We start from the raw sequence: 18340 nt of genomic DNA on the forward strand, positions 1-18340 counted from the left end.
CCCCCACACTGAAGGTGGTTCCTTGAAGTTCTGACTCCATTGAAAGTCTGCAACAGATGCTGTCAGGGCACCGTAATCACTTGCAGCCTTCATCAGTAATTCAGAAAATTGTTTCTGTAGGGCCAAGGAAAAGATCCCATAAACTTTAGGAATGTACTCTTTTCAAAATTTAAATGAACTATGATAACCATTAAATAGCCTTCAAGCAAGATTTGGACAATATACATTTTTAAAGGACAGACCTGATATTCTGCTTCAACTGGGATGCAATCTAGTGAATATGGTTGTTGAAGACGAGCTATAATCCGGTCCTGCCAAAATTTTAAATTGATGTTTAGCAGTTAATTTACCAATGTTATCAAGCAGAATGATGAAAGAAAATACCAAAGCATTTGTTTGATTTTTGGAACATATCCAAGCAAGAATACCATCTATTGGCTACAATACTTCAAATCTTCAATTTGCAATTTCTCAGAGCTCATCTCTAATTTTTTTCAATTTAAGTGGTGAGACGAATAATGCAGAATACTGCCACATAAATAGTGTCAAAAGAGTGAATTCAGACGTTGTTCTTTTCCTCCTTCAATTTTTGTCTCAATCAATGCCCCAACGCCAACTTCTCTAAAATTTGAGTTGGAGAGAGGGGGGGGGAGGTAGTTGCTGGATTCTATTAATTATTTTGTAGAACAAGAATTCACATTAGATTTCATTGGAATTACCAAACAGGCCCAACTTAAAACAGCATGCTATTATATACTGCCTCATGGTAATCACCACACTTAAAATCACAGAAACAAGGATAGATGCTTCAAAGAGGCCATGGGAAACTATTCTATTAGCAAACTATCTTCCAATTACACCCCACAGTTCAGTTTGCGAAACAACTTCCACAATAAATATTTCCCAAAGATTTCATATTTTTTTCCATGAGGTGGTCAAGAGGGTTGATTGTTTATTCAAATGTTTTATAAAAAAAAAAAAAAAAAATTACAAGTACTCAATGACAATGATAAAAGAATAATAAAAATTAAAAATTAAAAAGGATAAAGGAGACAAATATTGAATCCAAACTTGAATATGATTGACGAACTCATTCAAAATCCAATGTGATACATGACTACAATAATATAGATAAATGTGTTCTTAATACAACACACTCTCAGTCATTAACCCTCAAACAGAAAATTGTCACTTAAGGATGTCAACTGGTTCATTTGTAAAATAATGAATGAAACAGATTAGTGAATCAATATATCAACAATGTAGTAACACTAAATAGCCGTAGACCTAACCTAGAACAGGAAAACTTTGAGCCTTCTAAACGAAAAATTGAATGGATATGCTGTGCCATGGCAAATCTGATCTCACTCATTAATACATTTTAATTTTCAAATTCAAATACAAAAATTAAATATGCACTGTTCACTTGTTGAAAACATTTGTATTTTCCATTATCAGTTTTCAATATAATTAAAAAAATGCCACTTTGTTTTCTAGTTTTCAAAATATGTACAAGAAAGTCAAAACATCTTTTTATTGTTTTCTAGTTTTCTTATATAAATGTTAGAAAATGAAAAACAAAGTGGCATTTTTTGAAATTATTCAAAAATTTGAACGTGGAAAAATAAAAGTGTTTTCCACAACTAAACAGGCCCATAGTGTTTTTTTCATGTAATGTACGCACATGCACATTTATATATGTAAAAAGTATAATAAAAATGAAATATGGCATGCATTTCTAACATAAAATCATGGAGCTCAACCTTAAGATATATCAACGAATTAAAACAAGATAAAATACCTTATTTTGAATAACATCCTTCAATATGGTGGTAATTCTTGCCAAAGTCTCACACTTCTTTTCCATTTCACTCACATGGGTCAAATGCGCCACGTTCTTGTCATCCTAAAAGTTTACACATGCATAATTTGGTAAACTGAGTACTACATACAAGCAAAAAGAATCAAAAAATGTTGCAGAATTTTACTTTCCCTTTAACGAGACCCAAAAAAGAAAAAGGGATTGATAAAATCTAATCCAACAGAAATGGTCCTAAAGCAATCAAGCTGAATGGAGAAGAAGGAATAATGTAGCCAACAGGCAAAGCAATAGCCCACTAACTGTAAAATCTTCTGATGATGAAGAAGGTATTTCATTTGGCTCAATTCAAGTAGTGGTTTGTTCTCTATAAAATCTTTATACAAGTTATTGCTCTTTCACAACTCTGCTTTTAGTTTATTGCCAGTGAACAATTTTGCTCGCAAAGTAATTCAGTGCGCCCTTATTCCATCAACAACTAGTTTTCTTGTCTGGTTGGGAGTTGTGGAAAGGCCCTAATTTTCAACAACCTGCAGTGGAGAGATTAGCAGATTCCTAACCACAGGTATTTATGTGAAAAAAATGAAGAAAGTTTTGTTTGGGAGATTTGGTCCTATTGTTTAAGCCTCTTGCAGCTTCAATGACAATGCCTAAGGGGACAGTTAATTTGCGGTATCAAAAATATACCTGTGAAATGACATCCCCAGGAATCTCATTCATAGGAATGGTATGCTTGCTTCATGGAAATATTTTTACTCGGTTTGCATTGTAAGATTACCAGAAATGTACATAAGATTCCCATGTCAATGTTTGGTTGAACATGGGAATCCTAACAGGCATCTCAAAAAGATACCATCATACCCTTGACATGTGTATACCTAATATATGAAGAATAATTATATTTTCAATATAAAAAAATTATTAAGAATATGTACTTAATTAAATCCATGTCGTAAAATTCTCAACAATCATAAATATAAAAAATAATAATAACACTTAAAGAATCCAATTAACCGAAACAATTGAGGTAATAAGTGTCTAAATATTAATAATTAAATTATATTATTTGAACACAACAATAATATTACTTTCAATTTACTAATAATTCATTATTTTAAATATAATAATAGAGTGTAATTACTATTGTGCTTTTTTTATAAGTAAAGGAAACTTTCTTGAAGAGACATCAAGGGGATGCCAACCCATAGTAGAGTAAATCAAGCACTATGAAGGGTGTCACAAAAATCAAAGATTACATCATAATCATTAATAACAGTCCCACTATGCCAGCCATTGACTGCAGTAAACCAGTGTTCTTCGCTGTTTTGGATTGTTGAGGTTGAATTTGAGAACACTCACACATTCCTTTCTTTTCAAACGCACCAGAAAATTGTAAGGGGAATGAGAGACATAGCCTTTCTCTTATCCTTTTTTGCCCAAATCCCTTTCCAAGCCCAGTGTTCCCTTTCCACAGAGTTAGGGATAACCCACATTTGTCCAACCAGAGTCGACACCATATTCCATAGATTCCTTGTCCAAATGCAGTGAAGGAGGATGTGCTCAACAGATTCTGCGTCATCCATGCAAAGGGAACATCTGTTGGCTACTGACAGACCCCTTCTTTGCAAATTATCCATAGTCAAAATCTTACCAAGGACTGCCTCCCATGCAAGAAAGGCAACTTTTGTGGGGGCTGCTGTCTTCCACATCTGAGTCTCAAGGGATGTAGAAGGATCTAACAATGAAGGCCCTCTTCTCATCTAAGGCCAAATAGAAAGATCAGTGCTATTATGGTGTTGGAAGCTGTAAAGAAAGCTGTATAAGTCTGTGAGCTGGTTGAGTTCCCAATCTTCCACATTTCTAAGGGGATGTTCCAAAAGAGCATTTGATCAGAGGTTTGAAGGTGTTGACTGACACAGGCGCCTTTGTCACATGCCAAGTTATAGATGGCTGGAAATAAGAAGCTAAGAGCTTCTTGATTGCGCCATGAGTCATGCCAAAAATGAATGTTGTCCCCCCTCCCCATTTGAAACCTGATACAAGAAGCCAAATCATTTCAGCCTTTCCTGATGAAATTCCACACCCCTTCACCATGTGGTCCTCTATTAGCCTGGGAGATCCAATCATTATGTTCAAGCCCATATTTTTCACAGCAATGATTCCCCGCCAAAGGTGGTCTTTCTCAATCATGAATCTCCATAACCATTTTCCTATAGGGCTTTATTGAAAATGTGGAGGGACTTCAAACCCAAGCCTCCTAAATGAAAGGGTTGTTTCACCTTGTCCTATTTGATAAGGTGAAATTTGAATTCCGCCTCGAAGCTTCCATAAAGAAACCTCCTTTGAATTCCTTCAAATCTCTTGGCAACTGAAGTTGGTAGGTAAAGAAGAGACATGAAGCAAACAAGGAGATTTGTCAAGGTGCTTTTGATGAGAGTGAGTTTGCCACTGTTTGATAAGAAATTCCTCTTCCATCTAGCCAACTTTTTTTCAAATTTTTCAATGATGGGATCCCACACTGCTAAAATAAAAACAGCAATTTGGTACAAAAAGTAGAATACTAGAATTCCAATAAAACTCATCCATGAGAGACGATGGGAATAAGATGCCCATGTTTTTGTGGAAATATTTCATTCCCAAGAATGTTAAGATGCCTACCACGTAGATTCCCACGCACAAACAAATATAGGAACCAAGAATGTTTAAAGATACTGCAAGCCCATAGTTTTAAAACCCAGAACGGTGATCGACCCAGCGAAGCCACTGGATAGGTCAAACCAGTGGTTGAATTGGTATTATATATACATATATAACAATCAACACTTTTCCTTTTCATTGTTCCAAAAATGTCTTTAATCTTAAAAGTTATCATTAATTTACAAATTTTACAAAACACGGACACGTAAGTATTTTAACAAACTAATTTTAGTTTTAAATTTTTAAATAATTTTAACTCTTCCATTATCTCCATTAAATAATTTCAATTTTTTTCCAAAAACAAGAGGTCATTGAGCATGTGCCAGCAGTGTGCATATATTTATATACTTTGTATTAGTTATACTAAGTCAATTAGGGGAAAAAATCAACAAAACCAAAACAAATTTTGTTCTACTTATTCTATTATAAAAAATATTTTTAAAACTTATTATTATTGAGAAAATATTTTATCCAATTAAAAACCATATATACATATATAATTATATATATTATATACACACAAATTTGCATGTCATATAGGAATACACATATATATTCTCATTCATAATTTGCAAGACAGTGCGGTGGTCAACTAGAGACTTAATGTGAGGGTTAGAGGCGTAGCTGAGTCAAGCTTACTCATGAGCTACTCAAACTCGACATGTCCCCTAACTCCACTCAACTCGATTCTAATCAAGTTCGAGTCGAGTTTGAGCTACTCGAGTATTTTTAACGAGTCGAGTTCGAGCTCAGTAATAGTACTGGAGTCTAGTTTTGAGCCTAATCGAGCTTTTAATTTTATTCTTTTCATATTATATATGTCACATAATATATATGTACAAATAAATTTAATATTATATGTACATTATATGTATTTGTATATGTATTTAATATTAATTTCTAATAGAGTCGAGCTTAATTGAGTTGAGCTCAAGCTTTACAAACTTCTAGTCGAATCGAGTTCGAGTCTAACAATTATGAAATTGATCAAGTTTGAATCAAATTTCGAGTATAACATTTTTTTAGTTGAGTCGAGTTCGAGTATTTTACTATGTCGACTCAACTCGACTTGAATACACCCCTAGTGAGGGTCAGGGGGTCGCAGGTTCAAGTCTTCTGGATGGCTTTGCTGAATTATTCCATGTTTTTTTTCCCTTGTATAAGGCGTCGGATCAACCCAAGCAGGTTAACTGGGTCAGGCAGAGTCAGGAAAAGTTGTCCGGTTTTGTCCGAGTTGACTCTGGTTCCCTCCAAATTTGATCATATCACCTGGACTGGCCAGGGAGCTGGTTCCAGCCCAACCTGGTTGGACCGGCCCATCTGATCCAGTTTTAAAACCGTGCACAAACCAAACGCCCCCTACAGGATTTCTTCTTTCCAGGGATTGGAAGCATACAAACTGAAAGGTGATCTCCAGCTTTTAAGATTCACTATTCCAGCAGCTATTTTACAAGAGTTTTGGTCCACAGGAAATCAAAAAGCCTTTCAGAGTTTGTTGAAAGATCCATTCTATACTTCTACTCAGTAGTCTAAAACCTATACATCTGAAGTCTAATTAAGCATGAGCCTTTTCCCTTATCTTTGGATGAACTTTATAGTGCTCTTCCCTGGCACAACAGTGGGCACTGGGCACAGTCGTCCCCTCAATGTTACAGCAGTTGTTTGGGCAGGTAAAAGCTTCTTCTTTTGTCTACCTTTTTTTTTTTATTTTGTAACTTCTCCTTTACTTTTACATTCCCTCTTCCTTGCATAGCTAGTATGCTTTTAATAAATTCCTGTTTACCTTCAAAAAAAAAAAAAGGAAAGAAAAAAAGCCCTCATGTGCATAACATATATCAAAGAAGATTTAGAAAAGAAAAGGAAAAAAACAAAAAACAAAGAAATTTCCAAAAACCCTGATTGACGCGGATGGTAAAGATATAAGAAAAAGGTACATAAATATATGACACAAAAAGAATAAAAAAGTACTTCTATAACAAATACATGCTTAAACTATGAGTGAATAGAGAAATAAAAAAAAAACTAAGAAACTAAGGGTCAAGATGTGTACTCTGAACCACATAGACCATAAAAATGCAGATGACAGAACCCGTGCATGTAGGACACATGCAGAGAATCTCAAATCAAGGAAGCAAGATGGTCATAATTGATACAGTTATATTAATATGGAAATGCTTGACCATTAGAATAGATATGGTCAGAATATATCAGTGAAATATTTTAAAAATTGTGTATATTTATTGTTGTTACTGATTTTAAACAAAACTAAAAAGCACCCAAGAGGGTCGTAACATGTGTAGAGACAATATAGATATTCTAACACAAACAAAACCCAAGGGAATTTTGCAAGTTGTCCAACTCCTGCTCAAGCAAGTAATGGACAATGCTTGTTTGTTGGTCACAGGTTTGAATCTTGTACCTTTTTATCTAGAAGGTGGAAACTAAGGGAAGCCCCTCCTTCAGTGGATTAGTTGAGTTTTGAAAGGGACCAAGATACCATTGGTTACTTGCCGCTGAAGGAGAGCGTAAGTCCAAAACAAACTAGCTATTGGGCAATACTCAAAATTAGGAGGGGAAAAAACAAGAAAATGGAACCCAAAACTTGCAAGAGAAAGCAACTGGGTTTCCTAAGAACTAGTACATATACAGTAAACTTCCAGAGTTGTGACTAAGCTTCAGTCTTCAATCTTATCCAGAGGAATAGCAGCATAGAATCAAGAGTCTACACAGAAAGATGTAGATAGGAGGATGAGTGAGCTGAGAAAGAAAATAGATTTTTCTTTCTTGATCATGTAAAATGGGGGCTAAATAGGGGGTGGGAAGCTGTCCGAATCCAAAATAAACTAGTTATTGGGCAAATACTCAAAATTAGGAGGGGGAAAAACTGGAAAATGAAACCCGAAACTTGCAAAATAAGAAAACTGGATTTGCTTCGAACTAGTCCGCACACATAGTAAACTTCCGAAAATATGACTAAGCTTCAGCCTTTAATCTTGTCTAAAGGAAAAGCAGCATAGAATCAAGAGAGAGACCCAGAGAAATGTAGAAAGGAGGATGAGAGAGCTGAGAAAGCAAATAGATTTTTCTTTCATTATCATGTAAAGAGCAGGCGAAATAAGGTTAGGGATTCTTATAATCTGTTCTATGAAGATGTCCACCAACTTCAATAATTAGCACATTTGACACCATTATTCAAAATAAACAGAGTTTAGAATTTCAAAGTTGTCGTTTTTAAAAGGAAAATCTAAAACGACCCTCGGGCATTTCCCAGAAGCATTCCATGCGTATCCTCACATATCCCCATGTTGTATCTAAAATCTAAAAATATGTTAATAACTTAATAGTCAGGGATGTGTATGCAATATGTATCCCTGCATATCCCAGGGTCAACATATCCAATACATGTATGACATGCACATAATAAATGTTTACAAGTATCTGTGCTTCACAGCCTGGATTGGCTGGAAACATGTGGCAAATTTTCCAGATTGGAAGTAATAAACCCTACAAAAAATTGGTTTTGAATGTAGAACACAAAACTTGAATAGAATAAGTATTAAACCAACTTTCAGTCTCCCAAAGAGTACCTCTGGTCAGCACCTTGCCATCTACAACGCTATTTTCTTTCTTATACAGTGCATGAATTAAAGTTATGATTGCAAACAAACATAATCAAGTAATTTAGTAGACGTCCCCACTGAGTGGCATACGTACACCCTTGGAGCTAATCCATGTGATAGTAGGTAGATCAGAACATTATCAAAGCAGAGCAGAAAGCATGCCCACGTATAAAACAAAAATCAAACATGAATTAGAATACAAGATGAAAATATATTAGAAATGAATAATGGTACCTCACCTTTCGACCTTGTAGTTCAACTTGTAAATCCGCTATCTTTCTTTGCACAGTGGTAAGGTCTCTTAAAACCCTTATCAGATCATCTCCCTTTTCACCAGTACTTGATAAATTTTGGATTTCTTCCTGCATAGGGCAAGAAGGAGAGCATAAAACTAAAATTAGTCAAGCCTTTGCACTACAGCTGATTAAACAATGAATGTACCTCTTTCCAAAGTTTATACTATCATCAAACCTAACAGGGAAAGACAACATTGACATGCAAAATCAATAAACGACAACAACACACAAGCTTTGAGTCCCACTAGGTGGGGTAGGCTACGTGAATTCTTCCACCATTCTATACAATCTAGGGCAATGTCCTCTCATAAATGAAGGTGGTCAAATCCTTGCCTACAACCTCACTCCATGTAATTCAGGGTCTACCCCCTCCCACCCATCCTCTTTTTAAACCACTAATATTAGCTAGTTCAATCCTCAATGGTGTGTTATTTGGCCTAGGCTGCATGTGCCTAAACTATCTTAACCATCCTTCCATTATCTTATCTTTTATGGGTTCTGTGCCTAGCTAACAACAAATAAGTTCATTCCATAATATACCTTTTAGAGGTATACCATTCATCTACTTTAGCATTATCATTTCGGAAACATTTTCTTTTTGGATATGTTGTTTCTTAGTTGCCCAACATTCTAATACATATAGCATAAAGGTCTAATAGCGTCCTATGGAACTTCCCTTTTAACTTTAACAATGTTCTCCAATCGCCTACAAGCCAAAAGCACTTCACTATTTTATCCAACCTTCTTTAACCCTATGTATTACATATTCTTCAATTTCTCCTTTAACTTGCATAATAGATCTAAGGTATCAAAATCTATTCGTGCAATTAATTTTTTAACCATCAAGTCTAATTTTTCTCCAATATTCCTACTAACATGACTAAAATTACATGCATATATTTGTCTTATTTCTATTTATCTTAAAACCTAGATTCTAAGGCTTCTCTCTATAGTTCCAACTTAGATTCTACTCCACCTCTAGTTTCACTAATCAAAACAATACCATCTGCAAACAACATACAACAAGGAACCTCATTTTGTACTTTCCTAACAAGTTCATCTATCACTAACACAAAACTCTAGGGACTAAGGACTCAAAGCAAACCCTTGATGTACACCTATTGTGATTGGGAATTCCCTAAACTCTTGACCCATAGTCTTAATGCTAGTCATGACTCTATCATACCTATCCTTAACGACATGTAAATACCTACAACACACTCCTTTTTTTTCCCCAGAGCACACATAGAAATCCCCCAAGTACCTTATCATAGGCTTCGTTTGGTCAATAAAACTATGTGCAAGTCCCTCTTTTTTTCGCTAAACATTTGCATTAATCTTCTTAATAATTATACAGCTTCTGTAATTGATCTGGGCATAAAACCAAACTGATTCTCAACCCTCATCTCCAGTCTTTGCCTTTGTTACCCTTTTCAAAAGTTCCAAAGTATGACTCATAAGTTTAATTCTACTATGGCTATTACTGATTTGAGTATCTTCTTTGTTTTTTATATAGGTATTGAAGTGTTTTTTCTCCATTTTCTTATTTCTTATAATTGTGTTAAATAAATTAGTTTACAATATAATTCCGTTATAACCTTAGCATTTTCAAACTTGAATTAGGATGTATCCAATCCTATAGCTTTTCCATTTTTCACCTTCTTTAATGCAAATTTTGCAGACAAATCTGAAATTTTTAGCCTTTTCCTCATTTGTCAATTCTAATTCTTAAGCCTTCTAATTAGTTTTCATTAAATATCTTATGAAAATAAGTTCGCCATCTTACCTTTATATCTCCTTCTTCACTAAAAACATTATAATCCGTATTTTTTATTCAATTTATGCCTAAATCATTACTCTTTCTTTCTGTAGCTGTAGCAAATTTATATATATATATATATATATTCATTTTAGGAGATCCTCGAACAATAGGAAAAACAAATGAGCTATGTTCATTGTTGGTTCTATTAAATAATTGACAAGTATCCTCAGAAGCTTATAGCTGATCTTGGTTGTTGGACCCCTTGGAGGTCTATTCTTGCAAATCTTTTTTGTGAATTCTTGGATAGCACCAACTTTTCCTTTCCTCTCTACAAAACTAATCAGATGTCCAAAATCCCCCCTAAGTCAAAATTTTTATTTGGTTGGTTGTTCTAAATAGGATAAATACTAATAACTTGATGCAGATTAGGAGGCCTTTAAAGGCTCTCTCTCCAGATATATGCATGCTTTATTTTAACTTTTCAGAATCTGCCCCACATATTTTCTCGCACTGTAATTTTTCATGGAAGGTTTCGAACAAGTTATTTAGTTATTTTAGAGAAAGTTGGGTTTGCCCAGGGACAGTGGAGGCGTTTCTGGAAATATCTTTTGTTGGGTTTGGTAGGAAGAAGGAAAAATGCTATGGATTAGTGCTTTATTTGCAGTATTTTGGGGTTTGAAGGAACGAAACTCGCATATATTTTAAGGGAAGCAAATTAACATTTTTGTTGGTGTGGGAGAAGATTCATTCTCTGGCTTCCCTGTAGTGCGTGGGTAATAGTAATTTCAAGGGGATATAATACTTCTCAGATATTCAGCAGGATTGGCATTCTGCCATTCTCTGTCGACTTCTTAGGCCATGCTGATTTCCTAGGGCTGTTTTTTACACTTTTGGGTTTTCCTTTTTTGTTTTCCCTGGGGTTTCCAGACTTTATTGAGGAGATGTCTCTTCTCCTGATTGTACATTCTTATTTTATCTAATGAATTTCTTTTGCTATCAAAAAATAAATAAATTAGAATGAGCTCTGTGCTTAGTTTCATTAAGAACATTTTTTGCATTTATATAGCCTTTTTATAATCTTCAAACTTTCCATGTTTCTAAATTTTTATCAAGTCTCAAAAACACAACTGTTTTGGACATCTTGATCCCACCTCCAACTATCCCTACTAGTCCAGCATCTTCCTCTACATTCACCTAAAACCTCTTCTGCTATATCAGTGTTTGCATCTACATTACCATATATTTTCCAGTCACCATATTTTATCATTTTATTTAACAAATATTGTTATATTAGGTTCCACAACCTAGTTCTCTTAGATTGATCTATATTATCCTTTCTCTTCCATTTTTTAATGCATATATAATTATATATAGCACAAATACTTTGTGTTGTATAGTTAAACTTCCCTGGATTAACTTTGGGATCTAACCCCTAGTTAATAAAAGACCTATTTGACTTTTATTTTGTTCATTCTTGAAGGTTATTAAGTGTTCTTTTCCTTTCTTATAACAAGAAATCATTGCTATAATATCATCTGACACATCAAAGTCTAAGATCATATCACTGACCATATTTTTATCACCATATCCATGTGCTCCATGCATCCTCTTCACCCCCTCTATAGTCCTGACCAATGTGACCATTCCGATCTGCTCCTATCAATATTCTCTCACTCAATAATATCCCTCAATTTATTATCTCTCTATCCTATGACCATCTTTATTTTTATGATTCTATCCCCTACTATTAACACTTATGACACAATCTTTTAGATCTTGTCTACAATGATTCCAACCACATTCTTATGTTTTTTCTTTCCTAATGTACCCAATTTTTCAATTTCTCCAGCTTTTCCCCCCATCCAATTTTTCAATTCCTACCCCAATCATACGTTCTTCTTATCATTGTGTCAAGCATCTCCATACTTTTAGCAATAAGTGTCCTTACGTTCCAAGTTGCAAATCTAACCCTAGTCTCCTGAACTAACTTCTTTACCTGCCCACTTCCAAAATAATGAGGGAACCCTTGCACATTTGACACCATACTCGGGTACCAACACAATGCATTGTTGAGGACAACAACCTAACCCACCTTTGCCCATTTCTAGCTACAGTCAAGTCATTAAAGTACCCAAAAAAAATCTTCAAAAAAAAGTGAAATAAATTATGACTTCCACAAAGTACTCAATTGTCTCAAACAAACCCTAAAGGAATTTACGACAAAAAAGGAACTTCATGACAACAAGTACTTATCTCTCCTCCGTAAACATCATCTTTCAGATGATTCTCCTCCGTATGTCTCTCGGAGAGAGAGAGGGAGAGAGAAAGAGAGACTTGCACCAATGGGCTTACAAAGGAGAACAAGCACTAATTTTGAGGGTCAGGATATCAGCAAACATATCCTAGCTAGAATTTTATCGTAAGAAAGAGTAAGAGAATTGAAGAAGGGAGCAATAGAGGTCAAACAGTCAGCCAGGGGACTGGTCTTCTGGAGCCTAAATCCAGGAAAAGAGAGAAAATGTATCTTTATGGAATGACAATTTTAAAAAACTGGACTACCTCACCACATCAATTAACAAAATCTTACGTAGCATAAAACCTTAATAAAAAGACAAATCCTAGCTCTTAAAAAAGGTGTAATCTCAATTGTCCAAGAACTTAAAGAAAGGACTGAAAGACAAAGACCTAAAAAAATAACTCCAATACAATAATGTTGAGAGTAGTTGTAGTAAGGCTGGAAAATTCTCAAATTCCTCTCTAACCAACTGCACCACAATAAATGCTAGCATCCTTCCTTTTTCCAAAGCCTTGAAATTCAATAAAAAACCTCTCTTCCAAAGTTCTCAGACCAATCCAACATTCTCCCACTACAATGTTAAAAAGATAACTACATTATTACCTAGTAAAAGAACAATGCAGGAGAAGGTGAGCGGCTGATTCAGCAAGACTGTATCACCTTCAGGAAATTCTTTAGACCTTCAATATTGATTTTTTGCATCCTCTTTATAAAGTGCATTGCTGGCTTTAATGCTCATGAATCCTCCTTATATGATCACCAAAAGAATTACCATCTTAGCACAAGATTGAATGAATACATCTAGAGGTCTTTGCCATATACAACCTCAAAAGGCATCTTCTTGGTGGTCGGATTTACTGAATTTTGTAGGCAAATTCAGCAAGATGAATAATTATATCCCACATTTTCACCTGGTACCCAACAGTACATCGCAATAAATTACCAAAGCTCTGATTTGTCGCCTTGCTTTGACCATATTTTTGCATATGGCAAGTACTGAAGTATTGCAATTGTGTCCCTAATTTCCTCCACGAAGTCCTCCCATAATGCTCAATGAATTTTGTCTTGGTCAGACACAGTAGAAGTAGGAACTCCATGAAGCTGCTCAGCTTTTCTGAACAAAGCCACACTGGAGAAACAACCAAACACAATAAATATGGAACAATGCCAACCCCCCCCCCCCCCCCCCGCAGTCATTGTAAGTCCAAAAACAAAATCGGTGCTAAAATGCAGCCAAGGTGAACAAGAAATTGGAGAAATCGTATGCAAACCAGTATTTAGCCAACCTTTCAACAACCTGAGTCATCTTTAGCTCTATCCATAACTAGAGTCTTGGCTCTCTCAGCCTCACCTTTGGCTCTATTACTTATTTTGTGGCACTCTCAGGCCACCACCATGCAACTCCCACATGATTGGTGAATAAGGATCCTTCTGATATACATAGTTAAGTTCCACAAAATAAGTAACCATCATAAAAATCAAATGGAGAGGCTGATTTAGGTGCTGGATCTTTCAATTCCTTCATCGCATGATTGAAAAAATAATTGTTATAGTGTTGATTTTTCAATTCCTCAAAACCTGTGACTTTGTGTGCAGTCATCAAGAACAAGGATCAAGAGCCAAGATTGTCCACGGCCTTGATCTTGCCTATGGCCGCTTATCGTGCCCAATGCTACAACAAAAAACCAAGCCTTAAGTCCCACTACGTGGGATCAACTACATGAATGCTTTTCCGCCAATTCACACAAACATGGGCAATTTCTTCTAACAACATAAGGGCTACTAAATCCTTATTGTCTCATTCCAAGTTATTTTACATCTACACATATGCCTTCTATTGCCACTAATAATAACCAGCTCACTCCTCTTCACTAATGCACTATTTGGCATATGTTGCAGTACAAAAACCATATGAATCGTCCCCGTTGTGTCTTCTACAGATGTTATGCCTAACCTACCACAGCTATGTTCATTCTTTAATTTATCTTTTAAAATTATACCCACTAATCTAGCTTAACATTCTCATTTCAACAACTTTTACTTTAAGGATGTGTTGTTCCTTAATTGCCCAACATTCTAATCCATATAGAATAGTTGGTCTTATAACTGTCTTACAAAATTTTCCTTTTAATTTTAAGGGTATTCTAAGATCACTCAAAATGCTCAAAGCACTTCTCAATCTTATCCACCCTGCTTTACCCTATGAATAACATCTTCAATTTCTCCTTTAGCTTGCATAATAGATCCAAGATATCAAAAACTAGTGTAGAGGTATCAATTTCTTGACCATCAAGTTTAATTTTTTCTCCAATATTCCTCCAACCAGTACAAAGATATTTCAAATATTCTATCTTATTTTTTACTTATATGAAAACCTCCAGATTTTAAAGCTTTTTTCCACAATTCTAACTTAGATTCTACTCCACCTCTAGTTTCATCAATCAAGACAATATCATCTCCAAACAACAAACGCCATTGAACCTCATTGGGTACTTCAAGTAAGTTCATCCATCACTAATGCAATAAGATAAGGGCTCAAACCAGATCCTTGACATACCATATTGTGATTGGAAGTTCCCTAGGCTCTTTATGTGTAGTCCAAACATTAATCGTTATCCTATCATACATATCCTTAATGACATCAACATACCTACTATTTAATCCCTTTTTTCCTAAAACCACCATAGAACTTCCCTAGATACTCTATCATAAGCTTTCTCTAAATCAATAAAAACCATATGCAAGTCCCTTCTCTTCCCTGAAATTTTCCACTAAAATCTTCTTATAAGATACATAGCATCTGTAGCCAATCTCCCAGACATAAAACCAAACTGATTTTCTAAAACCCTCGTTTCTAACCTTAGTCTTTGTTGAATTAGCCTTTCCCACAGTTTCATTGTCGTGCCCAATCCTATGTCTTGTAAATATATACTTATATAGAAGTTTGGGGAGCAATGAATGATGTTTTTTCCCATATCAGAGTTGAAATTGCATAAAAACTTTTACATTTACGTAATGAAATAAACCGCCCTTACTTATTGCTGGCTACTTTCTATTTGATACTTGCAATCATGCTTATGCAATAGATCTATGATTTTTAGTCAACTAGTTCAGCCACAACTAGTGCCACATAGCTATTACATTCTAGGAAGTGTTTGACCCTGACAGATAGTATAAGAGCTTGGTTTTATTGCTACATGATTCAGCTGCTCCTAATTGCACGCTCACTTGAAGCATTAGTGGGGACGCCATGCATCCAACGGATCAGTTGACTAATAAGGAGCTGCTCAATGAGCTCAAGTTGCAAGCCTCCTACTTCAATGAAATGGCCATGGAGATGGCCCAACTTGCTGCGCATGTTGTTTCATTAAAATAGGAAGATTTTTGTGCTACAATGTGAAGGGGGCTAACCAACACACTGAACTTTTTAATTGGTACCATTGGAAATATCAACCATCAAGGATGGAGTACAAAAATACCACCATGCAATTCTTTCCCAAGAATGTCGAGCATGATGACCAGTGCAACCTACGAAACCTTGAACATGCAAGAATAGTCAAGGAATATAAGAAACACTTCTTTGCTTTGTTGTTGGACATTCGAGACATTGCAGCCTCTCGATAGAAACTTCCTTCATTGTGGGGGCAATTGAAAGTCTTTCAAGAAGACCTGCTCAAGGCTAGGAGAGCCAATACCAAGCCAAAATCTTCAATGCTGTCTTCCTCATCTCAAGCTTCTAACACCCCTAGTTGCACCGCCAAGATTGTCTATTCCTTATGCTAAGGCCCTCATTAAGTTGTGGATTGCCCTTAAAAGTCTTCACTTAATCTCTTGCAAGCTTCCATTGCTGCAAAGTCACAAGGAAAAAGCAAGCCACAAAAATGGGTGCAATATCAACACATTGCAAAGACAAATGAAAGAATCGAAGGGTAACCAAGCAACAGGATTGATGTTTGTAGACATAAAGACCAAAGGGAAGAATTCCTATGTGCCATGATAGACACTAATCAACCATGACTGTAACTCGTGAGGCAAAGAAAAGATATTAAGCTTAAAACTTGGCAAATACTTTGGCTATATGAAAGCAATGATCTCAACTACCAAACTGACATCCGGAGTGGCCAAGCATGTTCCTCTCAAACATTGTTTACAGCGGGGTGTGCCAATCTTACTATTCTTCCATGGAATGACTTTTAGGTGGTAATAGAGATGGAATTTATAGAAGACTAGGGCCAGAGCCATCCTCATGCTTTTTCTTTATGGGTGATCACCCTAGCATACTTCAAGTTGTACCAAAGAAAGGGGATGATGAAAAGTTCTTCTTCCATGCAACTTAAAAAGGGAGTGATGAGGGGTAAAGCAACCTATCTCGCCTCCTCAGTGGAGGTAGAAAAAATGGATCAAGAGTTTGTGCATGTGGCCATTAATTCATGTTGAAAGAGTTTCAAGTTGTGCTACCTAGTAAGCTACCTACACCTTGCCTCCACAACAAGGTGTGTAAATTATGAAATTGATTGAGTTGTTACCAAGTGAAACCCCAGCTAAGGGACCATATTGAATCACGCCCCTAAAGTAAGCTGAATTGTGGAAGCAACTTGATGAACTACTAAAGTAGTTTTTATACAACCCTCTCTAAAGCACCATTCCAAGCACCTATGTTTTTTTAGACGAAATATGATAGGTCGTAGGAGATTGTGGTTGTATGTGGAATATAGCGCACTTAAAAAAGTCACTATGACCAACAACTATCCATAATGGGTTCATTTGATCAAACTTAGTCATGCCTAGTGCTTCACCAAGTTTGAACCAAGTTACTATCAAGAGTAGATGGTGGAAGGTGATGGTAGAAGACTATTTGTGTGCTTGCTATGGATATTTTTTGAGTCCTTAGATTAACTTGTGCCAACAACTTTTTGCACTTTGATGAACAAAGTATTCCATCACTTCCCAAACAAATTATGGAGGTATACCTTGGCAAATGTAATTTAAAAAGCATTAAGAGCAGTGGAAGGTGTTTGAAAGAGAATAACCTATGCATCAAGGAAAGATAAATAGTCCTTTGCTCACAAGCAAATTATATTCCTTGGTCATGTGATGAACAACCCCAAGAAGAAGAGGTTGAGAACTATCCAAAACTAGAAGGTCTTCAAAAATGTGAAGGTGCCAGCCTCACCAATTACAATTGAAATTTTGTGAAGGGACACTCAAAGAGAGCCATCCCACTGTTGAACTTCTTAAGAAAGGTCATATACGAAATTGGACAAAGGAGTGCTAGGAAGCCTTTGACAACTTGAATGGAACTATATAGATCAAATCAGTCCTCTTCATGTTCTTGCATCAAGAAGCCCTTGGAGGTACAAACTCATCAAACTTAGTCCTAGGTGGTTTCTTATCGCAGAAGAGCCATCTTGTTGCCTATAAGAGTAAGAAGCTTAGTAAATCCAAACTGAAGTACACCACAAAGAAGAAGTACTGTTAGCAATTATCCATTGCCTTCGATTGTTAGACACCACCTGAGTTAAGTTCCTTGCAAAGACAGACAATTCATGTGACCATACCCTTTAGGCCAAGGTAAATTTAAATTACTTTGATAAATTGGCATGATCTTGCTTTGTTTTCATAATAAATAAGTTCATACTAGCCATGTTATTCATTAATTAAGTTGTATTAACTAATATTGGAAATTCCGTTTGACTTATTAGTGGTAGGAGGAGCTTATATGAAAGGAAATTATGAGGGATATGTTAAAATATCAACAAAAATAGAATTGAGGGCAAAGAGAGAGAAAAACAAAAGCAAAAAAAGGGGGGGAAAAAAAAAACCAGGACGGGGCATGCTGAAACCAGGTGT

At 35.7% G+C, this 18340-nt stretch overlaps 1 protein-coding gene across 2 annotated transcripts in view; it reads right to left on the reverse strand.

Moving 5' to 3' along the window:
- The window catches only part of LOC131149620 (AUGMIN subunit 2), a 47110-nt gene that overhangs the window by 20814 nt on the left and 7956 nt on the right, over positions 1 to 18340 (reverse strand). For both annotated transcript variants that reach the window (XM_058100235.1, XM_058100236.1), the window contains exons 3-6: positions 8376 to 8498; positions 1802 to 1906; positions 243 to 311; positions 1 to 114 (exon numbers count right to left, since the gene is read on the reverse strand). In XM_058100235.1, the coding sequence (XP_057956218.1) occupies positions 1 to 114; positions 243 to 311; positions 1802 to 1906; positions 8376 to 8498 (411 nt within the window). The remainder of the gene's footprint in view (positions 115 to 242; positions 312 to 1801; positions 1907 to 8375; positions 8499 to 18340) is intronic.

This window comes from Malania oleifera, chromosome 2 (assembly GCF_029873635.1).
Source record: "Malania oleifera isolate guangnan ecotype guangnan chromosome 2, ASM2987363v1, whole genome shotgun sequence".
NCBI lineage: Eukaryota > Viridiplantae > Streptophyta > Magnoliopsida > Santalales > Ximeniaceae > Malania > Malania oleifera.